Source organism: Mytilus trossulus, chromosome 12, assembly GCF_036588685.1.
Source record: "Mytilus trossulus isolate FHL-02 chromosome 12, PNRI_Mtr1.1.1.hap1, whole genome shotgun sequence".
Classification (NCBI taxonomy): Eukaryota; Metazoa; Mollusca; class Bivalvia; order Mytilida; family Mytilidae; genus Mytilus; species Mytilus trossulus.
In genome coordinates this window covers 46259273-46283515 of record NC_086384.1, presented here as the reverse complement: position 1 = coordinate 46283515, position 24243 = coordinate 46259273, and the positions used below count along the sequence as shown (strand labels likewise).

The following is a 24243-nucleotide window of genomic DNA, read 5'->3' as shown; positions in this document are numbered from 1 at the left end:
GATCTGGTAATTCAAGATATAATTAGGTTAAAACGCACTAGAAAATGTCCTTTAAGGGGAGATAACTCTGTATTTGCTATAATTTTAACCAAAATGTATCTTATTAATATTGCTTGAATTACCAAACATGCAGAAACAAAAGACCTTTCATTACTAACTCAGGATGAGAGTACCTTCAAAATAGGGTGGTTATTTTTCTTCCATGTTTTGATTTTTGGAAAGTTTGCTATAAACTTTCTTAAGGCATCGGCCTAACCGGAAAAGAGACAGACTAACTTACTTTAGGAAGTGTGTCCTACTTCTAGATAATGTAGTACTGGTGTTTGAAAACTAATAATAGAAAGATGCTTTTGGAATTTTGAGCTCTTCTATTTTAATAGCATACAGCTTGAATAAAAATGTACTGAATTTTCATCGATAAATCAAATAATTCAACTTCATTTGAAAGAAGAACAAACACTACTTTGCGGATCTACGCTACGCAGAAAGTAAAATCAATACACACACGAGACACTAGTTTCTACGTTATGATTTTATGGGTATTCTTCAGACATGTGTCAGATCTATTTCTGTGTGTCTCCAAACGGGAGTACTACAATCCCAGTTTCAATTCGTCGCTTACTACGATTTTTACAAATTTCTATTCAATATGTAAAAATCCGAGAGTATCGGAAGTATCATGGTATCTCATCTGATCTCAGCCCACAACGAACTTTGACTATAATAAACTTGGCCTTTTACATATTCGGCATTAGAAATCGGACTGTACGAAAAATTAATTATTCTAATTGCTATTAAGACTCCTTAATAAAGTTTTTGATCAGTTCTTATTATTTTTCTTCTTTGGGTCTATTTAGTTGTATTTTGAGGGGCCAACAGAAGAACTATAGAACCCTTGGGGATTTTTTTTAAATTTTCAATAACAATAATAAATTATAAACTTGTGGAAAACAGTAAGTGACAGACACACATGGTTTTCAGTAATGCTCACAGGACCATTAAACAAATCAAATTAACTAAATTTAGGTTGAGTCCATGGTGTCACCCCACCCAACCCCTCATGTTTGAATACTTAAAAACAGTCAGATCCCCACTCCTAAACATTATATGTTTTATACGTTACAATAAAACAAATCAAATGAAATAAAAGGCGAGTCCCCTGGGGTCACTCTCACCCCCTGTTTTTTTGAGAACTTATTTACAGTTGAGATCTCCACCCACATACCATATATATTATTGTATGGGACAATGAAATAAATCAAATGAAATATAGAGGAACTCCAGAGGGGTCAGTCACCCCACCCCTTTCTTTTCGAAAACTTGTAAACGGTTGAGATCCCCACCCATAAACCATATATATTTTTGTATGTGGCAACAAAATAAATCAAATGAAATAAAGTGGGTGCCCCTTTGGGTCAGCCCCAACCCCTCATGTCTGGGAACTTAGAAACTGTCGAGATCCCCACCCCTAAACCATATATATTTTTGTATGTGGCAACAAAACAAATCAAATGAAATAAAGTGGGTGTCCCTTTGGGTCAGTCCCACCCCCTCATGTCTGAGAACTTGTAAACGGTCGAGATCCCCACCCCTAAACCATATATATTTTTGTATAGGGCAACATAACAAATTCAATGCAATAAAGTGGGAGTCCCTTTGGGTCAGCCCCACCCCCTGTTGTTTGACAACTTGGAAATGGTCAAGATCCCCACCCCTTAACCATATATATTCTTGTACTGGACAATAAAACAAATCAAATTCAAAAGAAGGCAAGTCCCTAGGGGTCACTCCCACCCCCTTGTTGTTTGACAACTTGTAAACGGCTGAGATACCCACCCACAAACCATATATATTTTTGTATGAGAAAATAAAATAAATCAAAATGAAATATAGAAGAAGTCCACAGGGGTGACCCCACCAACTTCTTTTTGAAAACTTATATGGTCGAGATGATCACCCCTAAACCATATATATTCTTTTATGGGGCAACAAAACAAAACCAATGAAATACAGTGGGAGTACCTCTGAGTCATCCCCAAACCCTCATGTTTGAGAACTTGTAAACGGTTGAGATCCCCAACCCTTAATCATAAATATTCTTGTATTGGACAATAAAACAAATAAAGTGAAATATAAGGAATTCCCTTGGTGTAACCCCACCCCATCCTGTTTTGAGAACTTGTAAACAGTCAAGATCCACCCCCTTTTTGAAAACTTGAAACTGTTGAAATCCCCACACTGAAACTACATATATTCTTGTACGGAATAATAAAACAAATCAAATGAAATAAAAGGCTAGTCCCTTAGGGTCACTCTTACCCTACCTCCTGTCTGTTTGAGAACTTGTAAACTGTTTAGATCCCCACCCCCAAATCATAAATATCACTTTACTAGACCAGACCAATTTGTATAGGACTTTGCTTAATGTCAGGTGACCGTGGGAATGACTAATTTTGAGAGCTTTGTTTGGGAGACTTCCTAGCAGCATCCTGTTACAATTATTTCTTGATAAAGTTTTTTCTTTTTTAAGATGAAAAAAAAGTTAACCATGCAATCTACACACAATCTATTTGAAATATTACAATCTACTTTTTTTTTTGAAATCTATTTTTTTCTGATTCGTACAGAGACTGACACTTAAAGTATCATTATTTTGCAAATTACTTGATATGCTTTGAATAGTTATGCCCAAAAAATTGTATGTACATTTTTTCTGTAATATATTATAGATATTTTGCTGTTGGTTAAATTCTTGAGAAAAGTAAGGAAAAAGAGATCTCCCATTATAAAATAATCATGCAAATTTATAAAACTTTTTAGAGGGATCTGTATCACTATTCACAAAAAATGTTATGACTTAAAATTGGTACATGTAGTAATTAATACTGAAATATAGGTGATTAACAAACATTTTCTTGTAAGATTAAAAAAAAAATTAAAAAAAACATACATACATGAAATTCCCACAGTTTTCGAACTTAAGGTAACGTTCAGATCTGACTCTTTTGTCTAATGTTAATATTTTGAATAATGAAAGGAATTTTAAAAAATCAAAACAAATTCTTTACAAGTGAACTTCACCTATGATTTCAAGATCAAAATAGATTATTAGATATATTTAAAATAGTTCAGATTCCCATTCATTAACCCTATATTTATTTTTATTTGTCATTGCAATATAATTTAAGTACTTCACAGTGTTTGTTTTGCCTTTTCTTTACGTGAAAGACTTTTATGAATGAAGTGGAGACATTAAAACAGATTTGCCTAATACCAGCCAAAATTGCAAATCTTAAATATTTATTTTTACAAGCTTATTGGTAAACTAGTTGACAAATATTTCGATAATGACTGTCTTTATTCTTGTTATTGATTGTGATAAAAGTGACTTTATCCACAAATTTGAATTATTGATTTGCAAGTCCTTAACGTAATCAACAGAGCAGAACTTAAAACTGGAACCTCAGAAGTTGTTAGGAAAATAAAACATGCATATGAAGAGAAAAAGGTCATTGATGAAGAAATTAAAAAGGCAAAAGAGAAGAAGCTTGCACAAGAAGAGGTATAATTGTTCTTAGTGAAAGAAAATGGAAAAAATTATCCATGCATTACCTTCCTTAGATAAACCATTATCTTCTATTTCTTTTGGTTCAATAATGAAATGGTGAAATTATCAGTAATTCATTTAATTGTTTTATACATAATCAGTTATACAATGTGTTTAATTCTTCTTTAATATATATAATTCTATAAGTAAAGAGGGTAATTAAATGTTTGACAGATGGGCAAATGCTACTTTTTGATATATTTTATATGAATAATGAATGTAATATATTTTTCATAAATTTTGTTGACCTTTAAACCTACATGTTTATCTTCTCTTCTGTTGGTCATAAAAGCAAGGATGATGATTTTAACAGTGCCTACCTCAAATTTTAGAGAAATGGTAAAAAACAAATATTCTAATTTCTTGTGCATCAGTGTTGCCTTGTTGCCTTTGACCCAGTGTAAATAAAATTTAAATTGACTTAAATTGATTTTTAAAAAAATGACTATAAAAGCAAAAGTTCTATAATGTTGTCTATAGTGCAAAAAATTAGAAAGACCAATCTGTCAGATACATGATGTTTGTTTGTTTATTTACATTTTGTGATCTGTAATAAACAAAAGTTTTGTCATTGTAAAAGTACTGTAAATTCAGAAATTATTGCGAGCATTTATTATTGCGATTTTGTCATTATAGACTTAGATGCAATATTTATTTTTGCGATAGTGAGACAAAGCCTATTAAAGTTTAAACTAAATTTCAAACATCGCAATAATTTCTGAATTTACAGTTAAACATGTGAAAGGAGGAGTTTGTAAACTGAAAAAAATACAGTTTCATTTTTGTCAGAAGCAGAATTTTAAATAAAGTCATAAATGACTTTCATATACTATTTCTTATGTTGAGTACTTCAACATTTCATTACTCATTTATTTTTTAGGCTTCAAGACTTGAACAAGAAAAATTAAATGAAAGTATGGATTTAGAGGAAAAAGATACTAGCCACGATACTTCTGATTCTTCAGCACTTATCAGGTTTGAAATACTAATTCAGAATGACACAAATAATGAAATATTCAATAATGAAAAAAATAATGGTAAATTGGTATCAGTTACCCCCCAAAAATGCCATTATGCTTACTTATATTGATAATACAGTGTGTCTATATTCTGATGAAGTAGTGTTGAATTTTACAGTAGAATAAAAATTTTACCAAATATTTAAAAAGAAAAAAAGTCTCAGTAAGGCAAGCACATGCTTCATACGCCTGCTTTACCTGGTGTTCATTTCAGTTTGATATCAGTTTAAACCAAATATTGTTTACAACATAAACCATTCATGACCAAACTAATGTTCTTGTAATTGATCAAATTTACTGATATTGCTAAAGTATGAGACGTTTAAAAAAAAATGATAGTGGTTAAAATAAAAATTTATTAGTTAGAAATCTATAAGTTCTAAGTGAGGTTGTTTTCATGAAGTTCTTCACTTGAGCTATTTTTATACCCCTGCTTTAAAAAGGGGGGGGGGGGGGGGGTATACTGTTTTACCTCTGTCTGTCCTTCCGTCAGTCAGTCCGTCCGTCCCATGAATATTTTTCGTCACATTTTTCTCAGGAACTACAATACAAGGATTTCTGAAATATGGTTTCAGGATTTATATAAGTCAGCTATACCGTGTGATGCGTTTTCAGATTGATCACTTGACAACTTCCTGTTTACCAAACACTTGTATGATTTTACACATGATAGCCAAGTTGAAAATTTTCGTCACATTTTTCTCAGGAACTACAATACAAGGATTTCTGAAATATGGTTTCAGGGTTTATCTAAGTCAGCTATACCGTGTGATGCGTTTTCAGATTGATCACTGGACAACTTCCTGTTTACCAAACACTTGTATGATTTTACACATGATAGCCAAGTTGAAAATTTTCGTCACATTTTTCTCAGGAACTACAATACAAGGATTTCTGAAATATGGTTTCAGGATTTATATAAGTCAGCTATACCGTGTGATGCGTTTTCAGATTCATCACTCAACAACTTCCTGTTTACCGAACACTTGCATATTTTTACACTATTAATATTATCCACTTGCGGCGGGGGTATCATCATTGAGCAGTAGGTCGCAGTTTCACTTGTTATTTCAACATTTAAGCATCTGGAATACTTTAATTTGATTTAAAATGGTTGTTCCTTATCCAATTTTTTTGTTTATGGTTAAAATTCTTAAAGTATTTAAGTAACAGTTCTAGTTAAATCAAAGATTTCAATTTTTTGGAATTCAATCATTATTAAAAATTAAAGATATTTTCAAATTCTTGAATTATTAAATATTTTTTTGTGAAGGACCGTTTCTTTTTTTCTATTTTAAAATGTCTGCTGACTTGAAAACTGTTGGTTTTGAAATTAAACTGATTAAAATAGGGGAAGCTGAAAATGTTTCCCCTCATTTGAGGCATAATAATCATATGGGAAAACATTTCCATTTAGTGAGTTGTGCTATTATTTTGTTTCTACATTCTAATTTTAGTATGATGAGAGATGATGAACCTGATATTAATGGTAACTTTATTATTGAGAAACAGTCCAATGTTTTATCACATTCATTGGAGCAAGCCATTGATCAGCCACAGAAGGCTTCACCATCTTTTACAGAACAGTATGCTAGACTTAATAAAGTGACTGCACCACAAAGATCAACAGTAAGTGGTGTAACAGTTCCAGTGGCGGATCCAGGAATTTTTATAAGTGGGGGCCCACTGACTGACCTAAGAGGGGGTATGCTTCAGTCACGCTTCAGTGATTCCCTATATAAGCAACCAAATTTTTTCCCAAAAAGGGGGGGCCCAGGCCCACCCCCTAAATCTGCCTCTAAGTCCAGTAAACCCAATAGTCCATTTGCCAATTACAGATTTGATTCTGTTATTACACACTTTTTAAACAAATTACTTCCCTTTGTCAATCGTAGACTGGTTCCATACCGGACAAAATTTGCCAATGCAAAGTATGATGAATTGAAAGTGATGTATCAGCAGTTTAACTAATTTTTCAAAAAAAATAATTTCTACTATCAAAAGTATTTAGATTAACAACAAATTAATGTAATTAAAAGATTTAAAAACCTTAAAGATTACTCACTTTACTCACAGGTAAATTTGCTTGTTCTGCTAGCTCTTCTTTATAAATGAAAATTAATGTCCCTCAGAAGGGAGACAACTGAGAGAGGGATCTCTAATTACAGGGTCAATTACGGGAATTGGCAAATAGCCTATTAATTAAGGATCTTTGCCACTCTGTTTCAAAATAACAAGCTTTTTAAAAGACTGTTACAAATGAATAGTTTTTGATCTATAAGCCATTGAAAATTTGATGGAAAATGATTCTCTATAGATTTTTCATACTTTTAACATTGTGCATTTTTCTCTCTTAAAAACAAGGGGGAAAAAAGATTCTATAAGATTTTCAAATACGACTTTTAAAACTGTACGAAGTACAATTATTATATAAACAAAAAAGTAGGGGTTAGTGGACAAAATTTTAAATGGCAAAGCATGGATAAACATATTTCGAAAAATCTTGGGAAGAAAAATGAAAAACAAGAGGAGCGATTTATGTTTTGCAACTTTTGGCTGCAGAAAAACAACACAAGTATCTATCAATTCAAAAAAGAAGCTAGAAAAACATGGACTGTATCAAAGTCCATAGAAAGGGCTTGGCACAGACATAAAATATGTGATAGAAGAAGTTTGTTTACAATATTTTTAAATTTTGAAATGCTGGATGACAGAAATCACAAACCATGTTATGCAAAGGTAGATTACATGGCCAGTTCATATCTAAATTGAAATTGTCATAAACTGGTTCATTGAAGGAACAACCATTTGTTTTCTCATTTTAGTTTGCTAGCACTGGGTGGACACCACAGTTGGTGGACTAAGACCCCCAAGGATATCATCAGATCAAAAATCTATGATAATTTCTAACATTTATTTCTTCAATTTATTAAGAAGTTTACAACTTCCTCAGGAAAAGTTGATCTTTTTGGGTTTGGCTGTACTTTTTTAAGTCATTTTGGTCTTCCAGCTCCTCAAATATTTATACATTCTTGGCTTTCGAATTTTGGTTTTGTCTGTTCCTGATTAATGTTAATGAACACCTCAATTTATTATAGAGGCTGATTTTGATGCCCCACCTACGATAGTAGAGGGGCATTATGTTTTCTGGTCTGTGCGTCCGTTCCTCCCTTCATTCGTTTGTCCGTTTGTTCGTCCGTCTGTTCGTTCGTCCGTCCGTCCGTTCGTCCGTCTTGTACACTTCAGGTTAAAGTTTTTGGTCAAGGTAGTTTTTGATGAAGTTGAAGTCCAACTAACTTGAAACTTAGTATACATGTTCCCTTTGATAAGATCATTCTAATTTTATTTTTCTCAAAATAAATAATGAATGTCATTTTTCCATCCTACAGGTTTCCTCTCCAGAGAACCGTCAACAATCATTACCTATGGAAACAGATGTCACTAGTCCTAGCCAAATACATCTAGAGTTTGCTGTTCAGAATGCCAAAATGAAGAATTTAGATATACAAAGACAAAGTATGTTTTATTTCTAATGGCTGTTCCATTGTATGTGTTATTACTAATGGCTGTCTCATTGTCTATGTTATAACTTATGGGTGTTCCATTGTATGTTTTGTTACCAATGGCTGTTCCATTTAGATAAGTACAGTGTAACCTGTGTTATCTGACACGGGAGGGGGGATGGGGCAGGAAAAAATGTTGCATTAAGCAGGGTGTCAGAATCTTTTTTTTTCTGCTAGGATATGTATATTTTTAGACCATGAAAATGTGTCAGTTTAATAAAGCATGATGTTGGAATTCTCATTTCATTCCATCTAAAGTGGGAGGGTGCTGAAAATCTTGTTCAGAATGAAACAGAAACTTGATGGATGAGTTCCTAAATTCCATAGTGTCATCCCAGTAGAACAAAAAAGTTCTTGCAAATAAAATCTAGTAAATTTTCCTGAATCAAATTTTTATGCCCCACCTACGATAGAAGAGGGGCATTTTGTTTTCTGGTCTGTGCGTCCGTTCATCTGTCTGTCCGTCCGTCTGTTCGTTCGTCCGTCTGTCCCACTTCAGGTTAAAGTTTTTGGTGAAGGTAGTTTTTGATGAAGTTGAAACCCAATCAACTTGAAACTTAGTACACATGTTCCCTATGATCTTATCTTTCTAATTTTAATGGCTTATTATGTTTTTTACCTAATTTCACTGTCCATTGAACATGAAAAAATTATAGTGCGAGTGGGGCATCCGTGTACTTTGGACACATTTTGTTAATACTCTACTTTGATAGAAGTTACATGATTTGGTTTCTCAGAATAATGGATTTTTTCTATTGAATTAACTGTTGCTTAAAATATATTGTAACAAAAAATTCCCTAAAAAACTGAGGGATTGACAGTTTTCATTATCAATGAAAGTTAACTTTTATAATATAAACATGCTTTGGTTTCTAGATTCAAAAAGAATAATTGGGAAAATAGGCATATGGGAGATAACTCATTTTATGAAGAAATTTTACAAGTTTTGTGAAGTTTATTTTATTTTATGAGAGACGATATTTTTTTACTGGTAATACTTATGAGCTAAGTTATATAACTATCCTATCAAAGACAAGTGATCTGAAACCATTGACATTGATCTTTTAACAGATAAAATATAGATGGTGTGTATTTCGCCTCTTTTTTCGTAATATATATTCAAAACTATCTTAGAATAAAAAACATGTTAGTAAACATAAAAATAATTTCTGGACCTATCTCTGCTACATTGTTCTTAAGATTTCCAAAAATAGATTGTCCTTTGACGATAAGCTTTAATTGAGAGATATTTCATATTATTACATTGGTTCGATGAAGTGTCATGATTTCCCAGTCAAATTAAATCTTTAAATTTCACTTCTCTGACCTCATACAGCAATAGTTGGTGCCACTGGATGTTGAGCATCTTACAGTCAGTAAATTAGTTAATCAATCATTGACCTTGCATCAAAACAAACTGAGGACACATATAAAATCATTAAGTTTCTTGCATATTTTACTTAATTTAGATTAGAAGTCAATGACAATGAAATTGAAAGAATACTGTAAACTCAGAAATTATTGTGTGCATTTATTATTGCAATTTTGTCATTCTACACTTGAATGCGATTTTAATTTTAACGATTTTGAGTAAAAATCATGCTTAATTCAGTTAAAATATTACAAAATGCTAGTTTTAATTATTGCATTTACAACTCAGTCGCATTTTTCACAATAATAAAAACCTCGCAATAATTTCTGAATTTAGTTTTGAAAACTATTAAACTATTCACTTAATATCACTAGACTTCAACCAATACACTACTGTATGCAGATAATGTTTGGCCACTTGTTATATGTTTTGAATTCTTTGACTTGATATCTTTAATTTTTATTTTACAGATCAACAGAATGTTTCTCAGCCACAAGTTAGACCTCAAACATATCAAGTATTGTCACCACAACAGCAGTTTACTCCAATGTCTGGACAACAAATGTCACAATTCCAACAGCAATTTACAAGACCCTCTGGACAACAATCATCCCAATCTCAACAGCAATTTACTAGACCATCTGGAAAACAAATGCCACAAGTTCAACAGCAGTTTACTCAACCAACTGGACAACAAATGTCACAATTTCAACAGATTGGCAGACCGTATGTGCCTCAAGGTCCTTCTCATCTTTTGAACAAGTCCGAAATGTCGTCTTTGGCTCAAACAATTCAGAAACAAACACCTAGACCATTTGTGCCTCAAAGTACAACATCTCAAGCCACAAGGCCTTCAGTGCCACAATATAATTATAGTCCAATGAACAGAAATTCTGCTCCACAAAACACAAATCAGCAGATTTACAGAAACCCACAAAATTTAAATGAACAGATGTACAAAAACTTGGTGCCCCAGATTAAATCACAGTTTACTACAAGATCAGCTGTTCCCCAGATAGTTCAACGACCAGAAACACCAAAATATACACATCAACAGGTCACAAGACCTTTACAGCAAGCCTCTCAAGTAAGTCTGATTTATATGGAAAAGTTCAAATATAATGTGATATATAAACAGTATGTGTCGTACTGAAAATTAGATAAGTTTGCAACAGTATGGACTTTGTAAAAAATTATCTCACATCTTAATTTTTTACATTGTAATTACATGCAACATTTTTGACCATCTACAGCTATTGTATTTGAATGCAAGGCGCTTTGTCTTTACTTATATTATGATTACGAAAAAAAATACATACTTTGAGTATTTTGCAAACTCCAAATGTTTATACAACCATGAATGACCAAGGATCCATTCCATGTCCAATAATACTCATTAATTTCCTACCCCAAGTCATTATTCAAATAGAATAGCCTCTTTTAGCTACATGAATATACAGACAGTCAGAAACAATGTTACAAAATCACATCATCTCTTGGTGTTTATAAATTTAGTTGTCATCAATGTTTCTAACAATTTACTTAACATTTCATCAGCAAAACAAACATATTTTTGAAGATTTAAACGTATTTTGTATTGTATGATCAAAATGTATATTTGATTTATATATTTAATCCAACAACTTTTATAATTTCTTTACATTTATTTATTCATCTTTATACGTATCTGCTGAAATGATTCTATTGGCAGGTACAAAAATATAGACAAGTAGCTCCACAAACACAACCTCCACAGACTTTTGAAGCACCAAGGACACCACAACTACAGATGCCAACCAGGCAATCACCTGTAACACTGAGACCTAATACTCCAAATGTTGCAAACCTTCCCCTGACAGGTAAACTTTTTGGCAAAGAAAGCAGTTGACAAAAAATATTTGCATTGATAGGCAAATGTTCATAAAGCATTGCAGTTTTATGATAATTAATTTGTATGTTTTTTTTTTCTGTTTTATAGAATGAATTTGGAGCAGAAATCTTAATTCATAAATTGTTCAATTAAGTCAGGATTTTAGATTTGTGTTTCAAGATAAGAATAAATGCTTAGCATACCAAATGGCAAAGAAGCAGTTTAAAACACATTGAAAAAAATGTGCATTGTTAAACAAGATTGCATAAAGCCCAACCGATAAGACATTTGTAGATTTTACCATCCTTATATCTTATTTGTGCACTAAATTTCAAGTTTTGGATTAAATTCATTGATAAGTAATTTCATTCAGAAATTAAGCTAAAAATCTTTGAACAATGGTTATTAAATTTCAATTGTTTTTCTTCATACAGAAATGAGTTAATATGATAATAGAAGTCTTTGGGTATTCTGCAATGCGACAGCTAAAAAATTGAATACATTAACTAAAAGTTATAAACCGGCTTCTATATAATATGTCTAGCAATTATTCATCCCATATCAATAACAGTTGTGTAAATATGTTTGTGGCATCACTTCCAACTAACCCATGATAAAAACATTAACAACTGTTTTGTTTAAACCAACTTATTTTTCGCAGATACTTTATTTTGCATTTAGCCCTTTCTACTCCACTTTGCAGTTATTTTATACATAATCTTGACGATTTGAATTCATGTTATTTTTCTACTTGCAAAAGTGGTGAAAAATTAGTTCGTTTACAGTAATCAATTAAGAACTAAGAATTGAATGCTTCTTTTTGTAACTTCATTGGGGTGTAAAAGTGTTGACCGAAGTACATTTTGTATGAGCACACAGTCAATTCTTTTACAAACCTATGAAGTTACAAAAAGAAGCATTCAATACTTATAATTACATTTTTTAGCTAGGATCATGAAACACAATTTTTATCAATTTTTATTTAATTTACCTGTGCTCTTTATTGTGGAACCTCGTGTCATCATGAATGACAATTTTTTTTGTGTAATGAAGTTTTTAAGGAATCTACATCTAACGAATTATTAGAAATTGAAATTAATACCAACAATTGATTTTTATTGAAATTCTCTGTTAATTCTTGTTAACTTCACAATCTCCTCTAAATAAATGAGTAATATCACATCTTTACTTTCAGATCAAGTCAGGAAAATGACACCATCAAAACAACCAGGGTCCAAGGTTCAAGATCAATCTCCTAGGAAACCACTTCCTCAATCTTCAACAACTGCTGGTAAATTATCAAAATAAATAGAAAATTCCGTATTGTTAGGGCTGTTCCAAAAAGTATTATGCCGCTTTCAAGGAAGGCACTTTTTAGCTCACCTGTCCCAATAAAATCAGTTTTTCTTAGAGGTCAGGTACAAGTTGATTATAAAAAAAAAACCAAAACAAATTATTTTTTTCAGTTATTACGGTTCTAAATGTTTATGAACACTGCAATTGAAAATTGAAACATTCTAACTTGTTTTGACAATATAATATCAGATAGATGAATATAGTTCTTTGGGAATTTTTTTTTCAAATAATATAAATATGTGCCCATTTGTACTAAGGAGTGAATTTTACAACAAAACAAAAAAATGGATTATTTTTAGCTCATCTGGCTTAAAGGGCCAAGTGAGCTTTTCCCATCACTTTGCATCTGGCGTCCAATTCATCCGACGTCGTTGTCCATCATCGTTAACTTTAACAAAAATCTTCTCTGAAACTACTGGGTCAAATTAAACCAAACTTGGCCACAATCATAATTGGGGTATCTAGTTTAAAAAATGTGTCCAGTGACCCGGCCAACCAACCAAGATTGCCGCCATGACTAAAAATAGAGCATAGGGGTAAAATGCAGTTTTATAACTCAAAAACCAAAGCATTTAGAGCAAATCTGACAGTGTAAAATTGTTTATCAGGTCAAGCTCTGTCTGTGCTGAAATTTTCAGATGAATCGGACAACCTGTTGTTGGATTGCTGCCCCTAAATTGGTAATTTTAAGGAAATTTTACTGTTTTGGGTTATTATCTTGAATATTATTATAGATAGAGATAAACTGTAAACAGGAATAATGTTCAGCAAAGTAAGATCTACAAATAAGCTATTCTCATCATCTGGCATCTGTCGTCCGGCGTCGTTAACTTTTACAAAATCTTCTTCTCCGAAACTACTGGGCCAAATAAAATCAAACTTGACCACCATCATCATTGGGGTATCTAGGGTGCAATCAACAGTTTTTTTCTATGACGTCATATTTTGAGGGACCATCTATAATTGACCCTTAGTGATGTTAATGTTAATGAAGATACTTGTATAAAACAAGATATCATTAGAATCAGAATTTTCTCTAGTTTATAATGAAATAAAAATAAATTGTACTTTTAATAGTATCAAAAAGTTTTATCCAGAGAAAATGGGAAAAACATTGCCTAATCTATGCATAAAAAACATGAAATCAGGCCATGTGCACACCCATGCAGACATGATACATGCATATTTTTCATATTCAAAACTATGAATTTCAGAGGTTTTTACCTGGTCTTTCAAAAAATTTATGCTTCACTACGTTCGCCTGCTCCGAAAAGAGCTACATTGGGTGCAAATAAGTTTTGCACTTTTCACTGCCAGAAAAACAGGATGTTTACAGTTTGTCTCCCCTTAAAACATGTGTATTTAATCTAATTTTTAAAAAATATTTTAATCATTCAACCTGTTTTAATTGAAGCTTATTAATTTATTTTTACAATCAAATATAAAAAACATGATACTTTTTTACCAATTATGTTGATAAAAAGGGACTTCCCTTCAAGTCTATTTTTAGTCGGGGAATAACCCCTAGTTTTTTATACGAAACTGTTTATAGCACCCCTAGTTTAAAAATTGTGTCTGACCTACCAACCAACCAAGATGGCCGCCATGGCTAAAAATAGAACATAGGGGTAAAATGCAGTTTTTGGCTTATAACTCAAAAACCAAAGCATTTAGAGCAAATCTGACATGGGGTAAAATTGTTTATCAGGTCAAGATCTATCTGCTCTGAGATTTTGAGATGAATTGGACAATTGGTTGCTAGGTTGCTGCCCCTGAATTAGTAATTTTAAGGAAATTTTGCTTTTTTTGGTTATTATCTTGCATATTATTATAGATAGAGATAAACTGTAAACAGCAAAAATGTTCAGCAAAGTAAGATTTACAAATAAGTCAACATGACCGAAATGGTCAGTTGACCCCCTAGGAGTTATTGCCCTTTATAATCAATTTTTAAACCATTTTTCGTAAATTTTAGTAATTTTACATACAAAAATCTTCTCCTCTGAAACTACTGGGCCAAGTTAATTATAGATAGAGATAATTGTAAGCAGCAAGAATGTTCAGTAAAGTAAGATGTACAAACACATCACCATCAAAACGCAATTTTGTCATGAAACCATCTTCATCCTTTGTTTAATATTCACATAGACCAAGGTGAGCGACACAGGCTCTTTAGAGCCTCTAGTTTTCAAGTATGTATACAGGCTATCCCTTTTACACAAAACCAGAAAAAAAGACTCATGATTTGTACTTATTTCAATCTTTATCTGATAAATGTTTTTTGTTTCAATTGTTTGATACCTAATTTTTTAGTCAGAACATTTTTCTGTTAGGTACATTAATTATGATTTACCTTTTTCATTTTGATGCATCTGTAGGAAAAAAAATTGCAATGATGTTTTTGTTCAAATTGTAATTTTTTAACTAGATTTTCAACAAAATTGGTTATTAATTTGGGGATATACTGCAGGCTGGCATCCATACAGTGTCCATGCATTCCTTCATGAACCGTTCAACCAAAGCTTTTAAAATTTTGATGTGTTGTTACTAGGGATGTCAATGAGTACTCGAGTATTTCTCTGTAGGACCAAGAATCAATTACCAAAATGATACTCGACTAATTGGTTTCCTGTTAGAATGGTGTTGTTTTTTTATTGATTTTTATACATAAGTCAAAAGTAATAAAATTTAGAAAAACGATTTGAAAGTTTACGTTTAACAGTTATTTAAAAAAAATCCAAGCAGAAGTACATGTAGGATATATGACCTCAAGCATTTTCCTGAGACTGACACTTTTAGCAAATCTTGGTCAATTCCCAAACTCTGTACCATTAGCACATATATTTTTAACAGTAGGACTGTTAGTTACCTATTCAATTTGAGAAATCTAAAGAGTTGACAAGATAATATAATTTAAATCAGAACAATTGTGTTGCACCCTGTGTCGACACTCTGTAATTGATCTAAAACATATGATTATTACATCTTTGTTAATCATTAAATGTATGTTAACGGTTCCCATATACTGTTGTTTGAGTAACATTTTTTCTATAGATATTAATAACTAGTAATTACTTGATTAGATTATAACCAGTTTACATGATAATTATAAAAAAGAAGATGTGGTATGATTGTCAATGAGACAACTATCCACTATCCACAAAAGACCAAAATGACACAAACATTAACAATTATAGGTCACCGTACGGCCTACAACAATGAGCAAAGCCCATACCACATATAGTCAGCTATAAAAGGCCCCGATAAGACAATGTAAAACAGTTCAAAGGAGAAAACTAACGGCCTTATTTATTTAAAAAAAAAAAAAATGAACGAATAACAAATTTGTACATAATCAGTCCATATAGTCAATGAGCTATCACTTACTAGTCCTAGGTAATAATGTTGATCAATAAGACAACGACACACAACACATAAATAGTATAATTTTGTGTGTCTTTTTTAGCTCACCTGTCCCGAAGGGACAAGTGAGCTTATGCCATCACTTGGCGTCTGTCGTCGTCCGTCTTCTGTCGTCTGTCGTCCGTCGTCTGTCGTCTTCTGTCGTCGTAAACTATTTCAAGAATCTTCTCCTCTGAAACTACTGGGCCAAATACTTTCAAACTTTAACTGAATGTTCCTTAGGGTATCTAATTTATAAATTGTATCCGAAGTTTTGATCTATCAACAAACATGGTCGCCATTGCTAAAAATAGAACATAGGGGTCAAATGCAGTTTTTGGCTTATAACTCAAAAACCAAAGCATTTAGAGCAAATCTGACATGGGGTAATATTGTTTATCAGGTCAAGATCTATCTGCCCTGAAATTTTCAGATGAATCAGACAACCCGTTGTTGGGTTGCTGCCCCTGAATTGGTAATTTTAAGGAAATTTTGCTGTTTTTGGTTATTATCTTGAATATTATTATAGATAGAGATAAACTGTAAACAGGAATAATGTTCAGCAAAGTAAGATTTACAAATAAGTCAACATGACGGAAATGGTCAGTTGACCCCTTTAGGAGTTATTGCCCTTTATAGTCAATTTTTAACCATTTTTCATAAATCTTAAAAATCTTTTACAAAATTCTTCTCCTCTGAAACTACTGGGCCAAATACTTCCAAACTTTAACTGAATGTTCCTTAGGGTATCTAGTTTGTAAATTGTATCTGAAGTTATGATCTATCAACAAACATGGTCGCCATTGCTAAAAATAGAACATAGGGGTCAAATGCAGTTTTTGGCTTATAACTCAAAAACCAAAGCATTTAGAGCAAATCTGACCTGGGGATATTGTGTTTATCAGGTCAAGATCTACAATGTATCTGCCCTGAAATTTTCAGATGAATCAGACAACCTGTTGTTGGGTTGCTGCCCCTGAATTGATAATTTTAAGGAAATTTTGCTGTTTTTGTTTATTATCTTGAATATAATTATAGATAGAAATAAACTGTAAACAGCAATGATGTTCAGCAAAGTAAGATCTTCAATTAATTGTCAATTGACCCCTTAAGGAGTTATTGCCCTTTAAGGACTTTTTTCGCAATTTGTTCATCATGTTGACTTACTTTAAAAAATCTTCTCCTTTGAAACTGCTGTATCAATTTCAGCCAAACTTAGGCTAAATGAGTTTCAGAGTATTTAGTATAAATTTTATATTTTATTTCCTTGTATGTCAAGAAACTTAGCTACTATGGCTAAAATAGAACATAGGAGAAAATGATAATTTTTTTTGGCTTTTGAAGAAAATAGGACGATCCAAAAAACATTTAAATAAATTGAAAAGCCAAAATAATCATTGATGAGAGATTTAACCAAAAGAATTAAGGTGAGCGATTCAGGCTCTTGAGAGCCTCTTGTTGTAAATGTTTTACCGAGCGAGTACTCAAGTATCGCTCGATAATTCTAACGAGTAATCTATTAGTAATTCTTCACCGAGTTGACATCCCTAGTTGTTACTGATGACCAGATGGAGGTCAAGTTCAATATTGATGATTTTGACTTTCACCGTTCAGGAGTTGTGGTCCTTGTGATATTTAATAATGCCAGGACTCCAATAAATGTTAAAAAAATCATGTTTGCTGTCACTCTAACAGCCTCTTGTCTTTTTTCTTATTATTTTTCATGTATATTTACTGTAAATATGCTTTATTTATCAAACATGTTTTATGTTTAAACAGGACAGAATAAACAGAATGAACAGTTAGATATAAATGGAAATCCTTACCTTAATCTACAACAGTCACCAAAGACACCCAAAACACCAGGTATAAGGCCACACTTAAAAATATTTTGGTTTGCCCAAACCCTACCCAAAGGTTGAGACATTGGGTAGGTAGGTAGGCATTTTCTTTTTTTTTCTTTCAAAAAAAGAAATTGAAGTATCAGATGTTTATTAGTCTTCATGCCTATCTGATTTAAAAAAAACTTCTTCAAATTAGGACAATAAAAGAATTTGAGTAGGCAGCTTTTTTCTGGGTAGGTAGCGTTTGGGCAAACACACCTATTATTTATTATGGCCTAACATACATGTTCTGCTTAAAATCTCACAATAGTGTAACAGATTAATTTTTACTAAGTTTTAAGCAATACTGTAAATTCAAAAATTATTGCATGCATTTATTATTGCGATTTTGTCATTTTAGACTAAAATACGATTTTAACTTTTGCAATATTGAAATCCTGTTTAATTCAATTAAATAATTTCTAAATGCGAGTTGAAACTATTGCAATTATATAACCCTGTTGGATTTTTTGAATATAATAAAAAATTCGCAATAATTATTAAATTTACATTACTACATCTGAAAAATCTTTTAAATGTGTGACTTGGATGTAACTATACCCCATTTTGAAACATTATGTTTTTTTACTGTGTATCTGTTTGTTCATCTGTCAGGCTTAAGTTTTTTGTCAAGGTAGTTTTTGCTGAAGTTGAAATCTAATCAACCTAAAACTTAGTATGTATGTTCTCTTTGGTACGATCTTTCTAATTTATAAAACAAATTACAGTTTCGACCCCGATTTAAGGGTCAACTGAACATAGAAAATGAAAGTGGGAGTAGGGCATATTCTTGTTAATTTCCCTACCTATCAAATGAAATATCTTTCCCTAACTTCAGAACACATGTTAGCAGAAACAGGATCTGGTGACTTTAGCCCATTTGATATGGAGAAACACAGACAAAAGCTCCAAAAGTTAAAACAATCACCAGGACAGCCAATGAGAGAAGCTAGACCAATGTATTCAGCTGAAAAAGTGGTAAATATTATATATTGTGTTTACTGTAGATTTATCAATTTTTATTGATTGAGGAAACTTTGTATTATTATGGATATTGATATCGTGATTTTCCTAGGTCTGCATATAAGCATAAGTTTAATTTTGGATGTAACACTTATTCTGATAGGCTGACGTTATTTTGTTATCAGCCCATAGACATAATTTAGTCATGTGACTGTGACGTCATCAACGTTTTTTCATGGTTTTCTACGGTTTATAATGGAATTTAGAATTAGATTATAAGAAATGACTGTAATATTTGTTTGTCTATTTTCGAAATAACATAAAAAATTTGGTGCACACTGTTAAATAACCCGCTACTCGCGTTATTCAGTGTGCACCAAATTTTTTTATGTTATTTCTTCAGAAAAAATATACAGTCATTCCTTTAAATAGAAAAATATTGCCTGTAACGACAAAATCAAGGAAAATTGGTATCCCACAAGTAATAATGAATCCAAAGTATATTAAAAACAGATAAAAAAATATCTCATGATTAAAGGGAATGAAGTGTTCTAAGGTAGTTACTTTTAACAGCAGAAAAAAAGTATGGTTAACACGCTTTCAGATTGTTCAAGAAGTAAATTTACTGAAGGTCAAGAATATTAAAGTTTTTTTACACTTAGAAAAAGAACTATCTGAAGAAATGTCACTTATGATGTCGCATAACATATGAAAATTAAGATATAGTTTTTATGCAGCCATTTTAGAAACCAAAATTATTTTATCATGTAAACATATACATGTATGTATGAAAGCTTGTACTGACATATTCTTTTGGGTATTAAAGATATTGGAATTATGACAAGATGTTAAAGAGAGATTATTTTTTAACCTTACTTTTTCTATTCAAGATAGTTTTCTCAATTTGGTGTATTTGTTTTAAATTTCAATTGTTTCTTTTTATAGTGTGATGATAAAGGAAAAGGAAAAAATCATTTGATATAATGCAAACTGTATTCCTTGGTTATATAATATAATTTGCATAATGGTTGAATTAAACAAACATTTCAGGATTCCAGCAAAGAAACAGAACCAGGGATATTTATGGGTGTTCAGAGCATATTTGACACAGTAAGTTAGGAAGTACTTTAAAATTATTTTACATTGTAGCATGATGGTGGGTGTTCCTCACTTGCTCATCAACTTAGAATCTTGTTTTGATGAATAAAGGAAATCATGTTTTCCATACTGTGTGCCACTCCAAAGGGATAGAAATATGCGTGTTACAAGTCTTCTTCCGACTCCCAGTAAAACCCTTGTCAAAGGAGTTTTACTAGGGGTCAGAAGAAGACTTGTAATAGTGAAGTGTTTGTTTGTCTGTGAGGAATGTACAAGTACCAAGCCACGTCTGATTAAATTCGGGATGTTGAATCAGATGCCTCGTGTTCAAAGAGTGTTATGTGCTCTGCAGGTTAAAAACTGTTGTAACAAATCTTTCAGATGTCCCTAGGTGGCCTGTTGCAATTAAGAAATAATTCCTTCATGTCATGCTAAATGCTCATTTCAACATGGGTAGGCATTATATTTGTTGATATTTTACACTGAGCGTTAGCGAGGTGTAAAATGTGGTCAAATATAATGCCTACCCTAAAATGAGCATAGAGCATGACATGAAGGAATTATTTCGATTTTAATAGGACAAATACAGTATTTTTATAGGTTGAAGCGTCTGAAATTACCGTAAAAAACTTTTGGCTGTAGCCGTTTCCTCCTCAAGGAGTCTTTGCATTGCAGTTCATATTTGATAAGTTTAAAAACTACGAGCAGGGTAAATATGTGTTGTTTCATAAAAATATATCATAAAAGTTTGCTGCTTAAATGTATTTTAAAGGATAACAATGGAAATAAAGTTAATATAAACAGTAAGATCGTGTCAAACATATTTTGTGCTCATTAGAACACAGCTTTGTTTACAAAGCATAATAAGGACGTCATATTAGAATGGTCAATATCTATCCTGTCCAAAATATCAGTAGCATTCTTTGTTTTCCTGACCTTCATCCCAAACAGCTTGTATTGCCTGATCTAACTTATATTAACTGTTTATTTGTTCTCCTCCCAAACATGCATGAAATATTTGCCACCTGAATGTTAATCAACCAATTATCGATCAATTATATCACTGTGTCAGTGTGTGCCAAGTTGTTCATATGGTGATTGGTATACAATTTTACGAAGAAAATATTATTATTATAAACAAAATACACAAATTATGAAAATCTTAACACTTATTCACTGATTGCAGCAAAAGGGTAATGGCATAAATGTGATATATATTTCTAAAATGATAACATGTTATGTCAGTCAAACTTTGATTTTTATTGTGAAAAAAAAGGGAACAATTGAATTTACCATATATTCAAGCATATTATTTCATTATAATAGATCAATTATCACAAGAAAGTAACTTTGATATATGGTTTTCTGTGTAACTAATAATAAAAGAATAACCATACAGTATCGCTATAGTATGATATTTTACATAATATAAATTTTAAAAAACACCACAATGAAAGAAATCATTAAATGATAGAATATTTGGGAATAATATTTGTAATATTTTGCAGAAATTACTTGCCAGTTGCTTAGACATTTTTTTTTCCTTTTTATTATACAGAAGAGTACCAGCAAGACTGGCAGTGCTGCTGACAATAACATAAACTTTAGTGGTTTTGCTACGGAAATGTCCATGTTTCAGTCTGGTGGTGGAGGTAACATGTTTCCTAGCGCTGGTGATGGTGGCGGTGAAAAATCTAATTTCTTTGGTAGCAAATCACCAGGTAATGCTTTAACATTTTTAGGAATATTTTGACTAAATTTTTTTTTTCTTCTATGGTCAATTTTTATTCAGGTTTCTGATGCAAATCCTGCTTATTACTGTAAATTCAGAAATTATTGCATGCATTTATTATTGCGATTTTTCACAACTGGACAATTTTTGGTTTTAATTATTGCGATTACAAAAAAATCTACAGAAAGATCTATGTTTCAGTCCTTATTATTGTGACACTCACCTGGTCGCCTTATTCGCATTGAAAAAAACTTGCAATAATTTCTGAATTCACAGTATTGATTTGGGATTGTATGGGTTTGGTGAAAGGGGTGGCTTTTTATAAACTGTTCAACAAATGCTTTTTAAATTTAACTATGTTGTTAATGATGAAAAACTTAAGTTGAGTACGATCTTGAACATTTTCACTTTTGCGGTTAAGGAAAAATGGGGCTTCATGATGTTTTCATGATACATGTATAACTGATGAACCATTCAACCAATGCCTTTCAGGATTTAATAAATAAGTTGTTACTCAACAAAATTGAGGTCAAGTTTGATATTGATGATTTAACTTTTGGCATTTATTAGTTCTAATCTTTGATTGATTTGGAAATTGCTTTATGTCGTTTCCAAGCAATAATTTTAGAAGTGTTTAAAACAATCCTTTTGCCAATATTATCTTTGCTGCTCAGGCCTCGCGGTCATTAAACTTTCGAGCATGATTTTTGTACTCAGACTCGAAAATCAACCAATCAAATTGATGGAATTCATATTTCAAGCATGATTTTTGTGCTCCCAGCACTGAGCAAAGTTTTATGCCTTCAAGGCCAGGAGTTAAGGCTGTTACTTCCTTCACACTGACACTTATTTATATAATAAAAACCTTGAATTGCTGTCATTATGAAATCCTATAGTTCTGAAAGTTGCCCCAAATGATCAAATTTATATTTTAATGCCACCTTTTAAACCAAGAGACAGGAAGCCATTGAGAGAGGTTAGTGGTATATCAATCTATATGAAAACCGCATGCAAAAGTTGACTTTAAGCAATGAATTTGAATAAATGACACCCATTATGAGGGAATATTTGCAGAATCTTGTTTTCCCATCTAAAGTTTTAAAGTCAGATTATTTTAAATGTTACCTGATAGGGATTTACTTTAAACAATTAAATTACAGAATATTAATGTTATTTGACAGATTTGGGCACAGCGGATTCAGGGTTCAGTTTTGGAGCGGCAGATAAATCTGGAGGAAGTTCTATCATGTCATTGTTTGGTAGCAGTAATTCAGAAGACGATACACAGGAAACCAGTTTCTCTTTCAGCTTTGGAGGAGGTGGAGGAGGGGACCAGTCAGGAGGAAGTCCTGGATTTAGCTTTGGCGGGGCAGATAAATCTGGAGGTGCTTCAATTATGTCATTGTTTGGTGGCGGTAAACCAGAAGAGAAAACACAAGAGAGCAACTTCTCTTTTAGTTTTTGATGAACTGGCACTTTAAATTCAATTGTTCTAGAGTTCGATTTCTGAAAAAATTATGCCTTTGATCTCTTTTTCTGTTATTATTTAAAACAATTTCGAAATCATTATATTGTTATTGTTATAAGTTATAAATATCAATGTTAATTGTTATAAATTATAAATGTTAATTGTTATAAATTATAAATGTTAATTGTTATAAATTATAAATGTTAATTGTTATAAATTATAAATGTTAATTGTTACAAACTAGAAATGTTAATTGTTACAAACTATAAAAATAAATGTTAATTGTTACAAACTATAAAAATAAATGTTAATTGTTATCAAGTACACATGTAAATCTAAATTGTTATAAATTATGAATATAAATGTTTATTTATTATATTGTTATAAAATTTGTTTTATATATTGTTATGAGACATCTCTTCACAAGAGACCAAATGACACAGAAACTAATATAGGTCACCACATGTCTTTCAACAATGAGCAAAGCCCATACATAGACAGCTCTCTCACAAGCAAAAATTCCTAACCGGAAAAAATATAATTATGTTTATATAATGTAAAAGAAAGGATATGGTGTAGTGCAGGGCTTCCAAAACAGTCATATATTCCGGACATTTGTATAATGTCCGGTAAAAGTCCGGCTGGGCAAAGCATGAAACGGTCATATACTTTTTAGTTCAAAGCTTTTTCGGTCATTTTAACATAATTCACAATCTTTATGACCAAACCTTTTGCCTTTAACATCCACACATTTCCGGTCATAAAAGTGACATGATGATTAAATACTATCAAAACAACCCCTAATTCAATACTTTCTAATTTTAATCAAGGATAATTAGTTGTTGGACAGCTGAAATCTACCTGTTCAGGTGACAGGTTAACTATTTTCTGTTCCGGACATCGTATAAAT

General features: G+C 31.8%; 1 protein-coding gene across 2 annotated transcripts in view; it reads left to right on the top strand.

The window, feature by feature from the left end:
- LOC134692690 (homeotic protein female sterile-like) overlaps positions 1-23436 on the top strand; it is a 31808-nt gene extending 8372 nt beyond the window's left edge. The window contains exons 8-19 of one of the 2 annotated variants that reach the window (XM_063553167.1): positions 3442-3562; positions 4488-4582; positions 6084-6255; positions 8016-8142; positions 10032-10648; positions 11273-11420; positions 12627-12722; positions 17969-18055; positions 18911-19050; positions 20086-20145; positions 21692-21854; positions 23047-23436. In XM_063553167.1, the coding sequence (XP_063409237.1) occupies positions 3442-3562; positions 4488-4582; positions 6084-6255; positions 8016-8142; positions 10032-10648; positions 11273-11420; positions 12627-12722; positions 17969-18055; positions 18911-19050; positions 20086-20145; positions 21692-21854; positions 23047-23330 (2110 nt within the window). In that variant the 3' untranslated portion in view covers positions 23331-23436. The remainder of the gene's footprint in view (positions 1-3441; positions 3563-4487; positions 4583-6083; positions 6256-8015; positions 8143-10031; positions 10649-11272; positions 11421-12626; positions 12723-17968; positions 18056-18910; positions 19051-20085; positions 20146-21691; positions 21855-23046) is intronic. The other variant, XM_063553166.1, reaches the window with a different exon arrangement.
- The last annotated feature ends 807 nt before the right edge of the window (positions 23437-24243 follow it).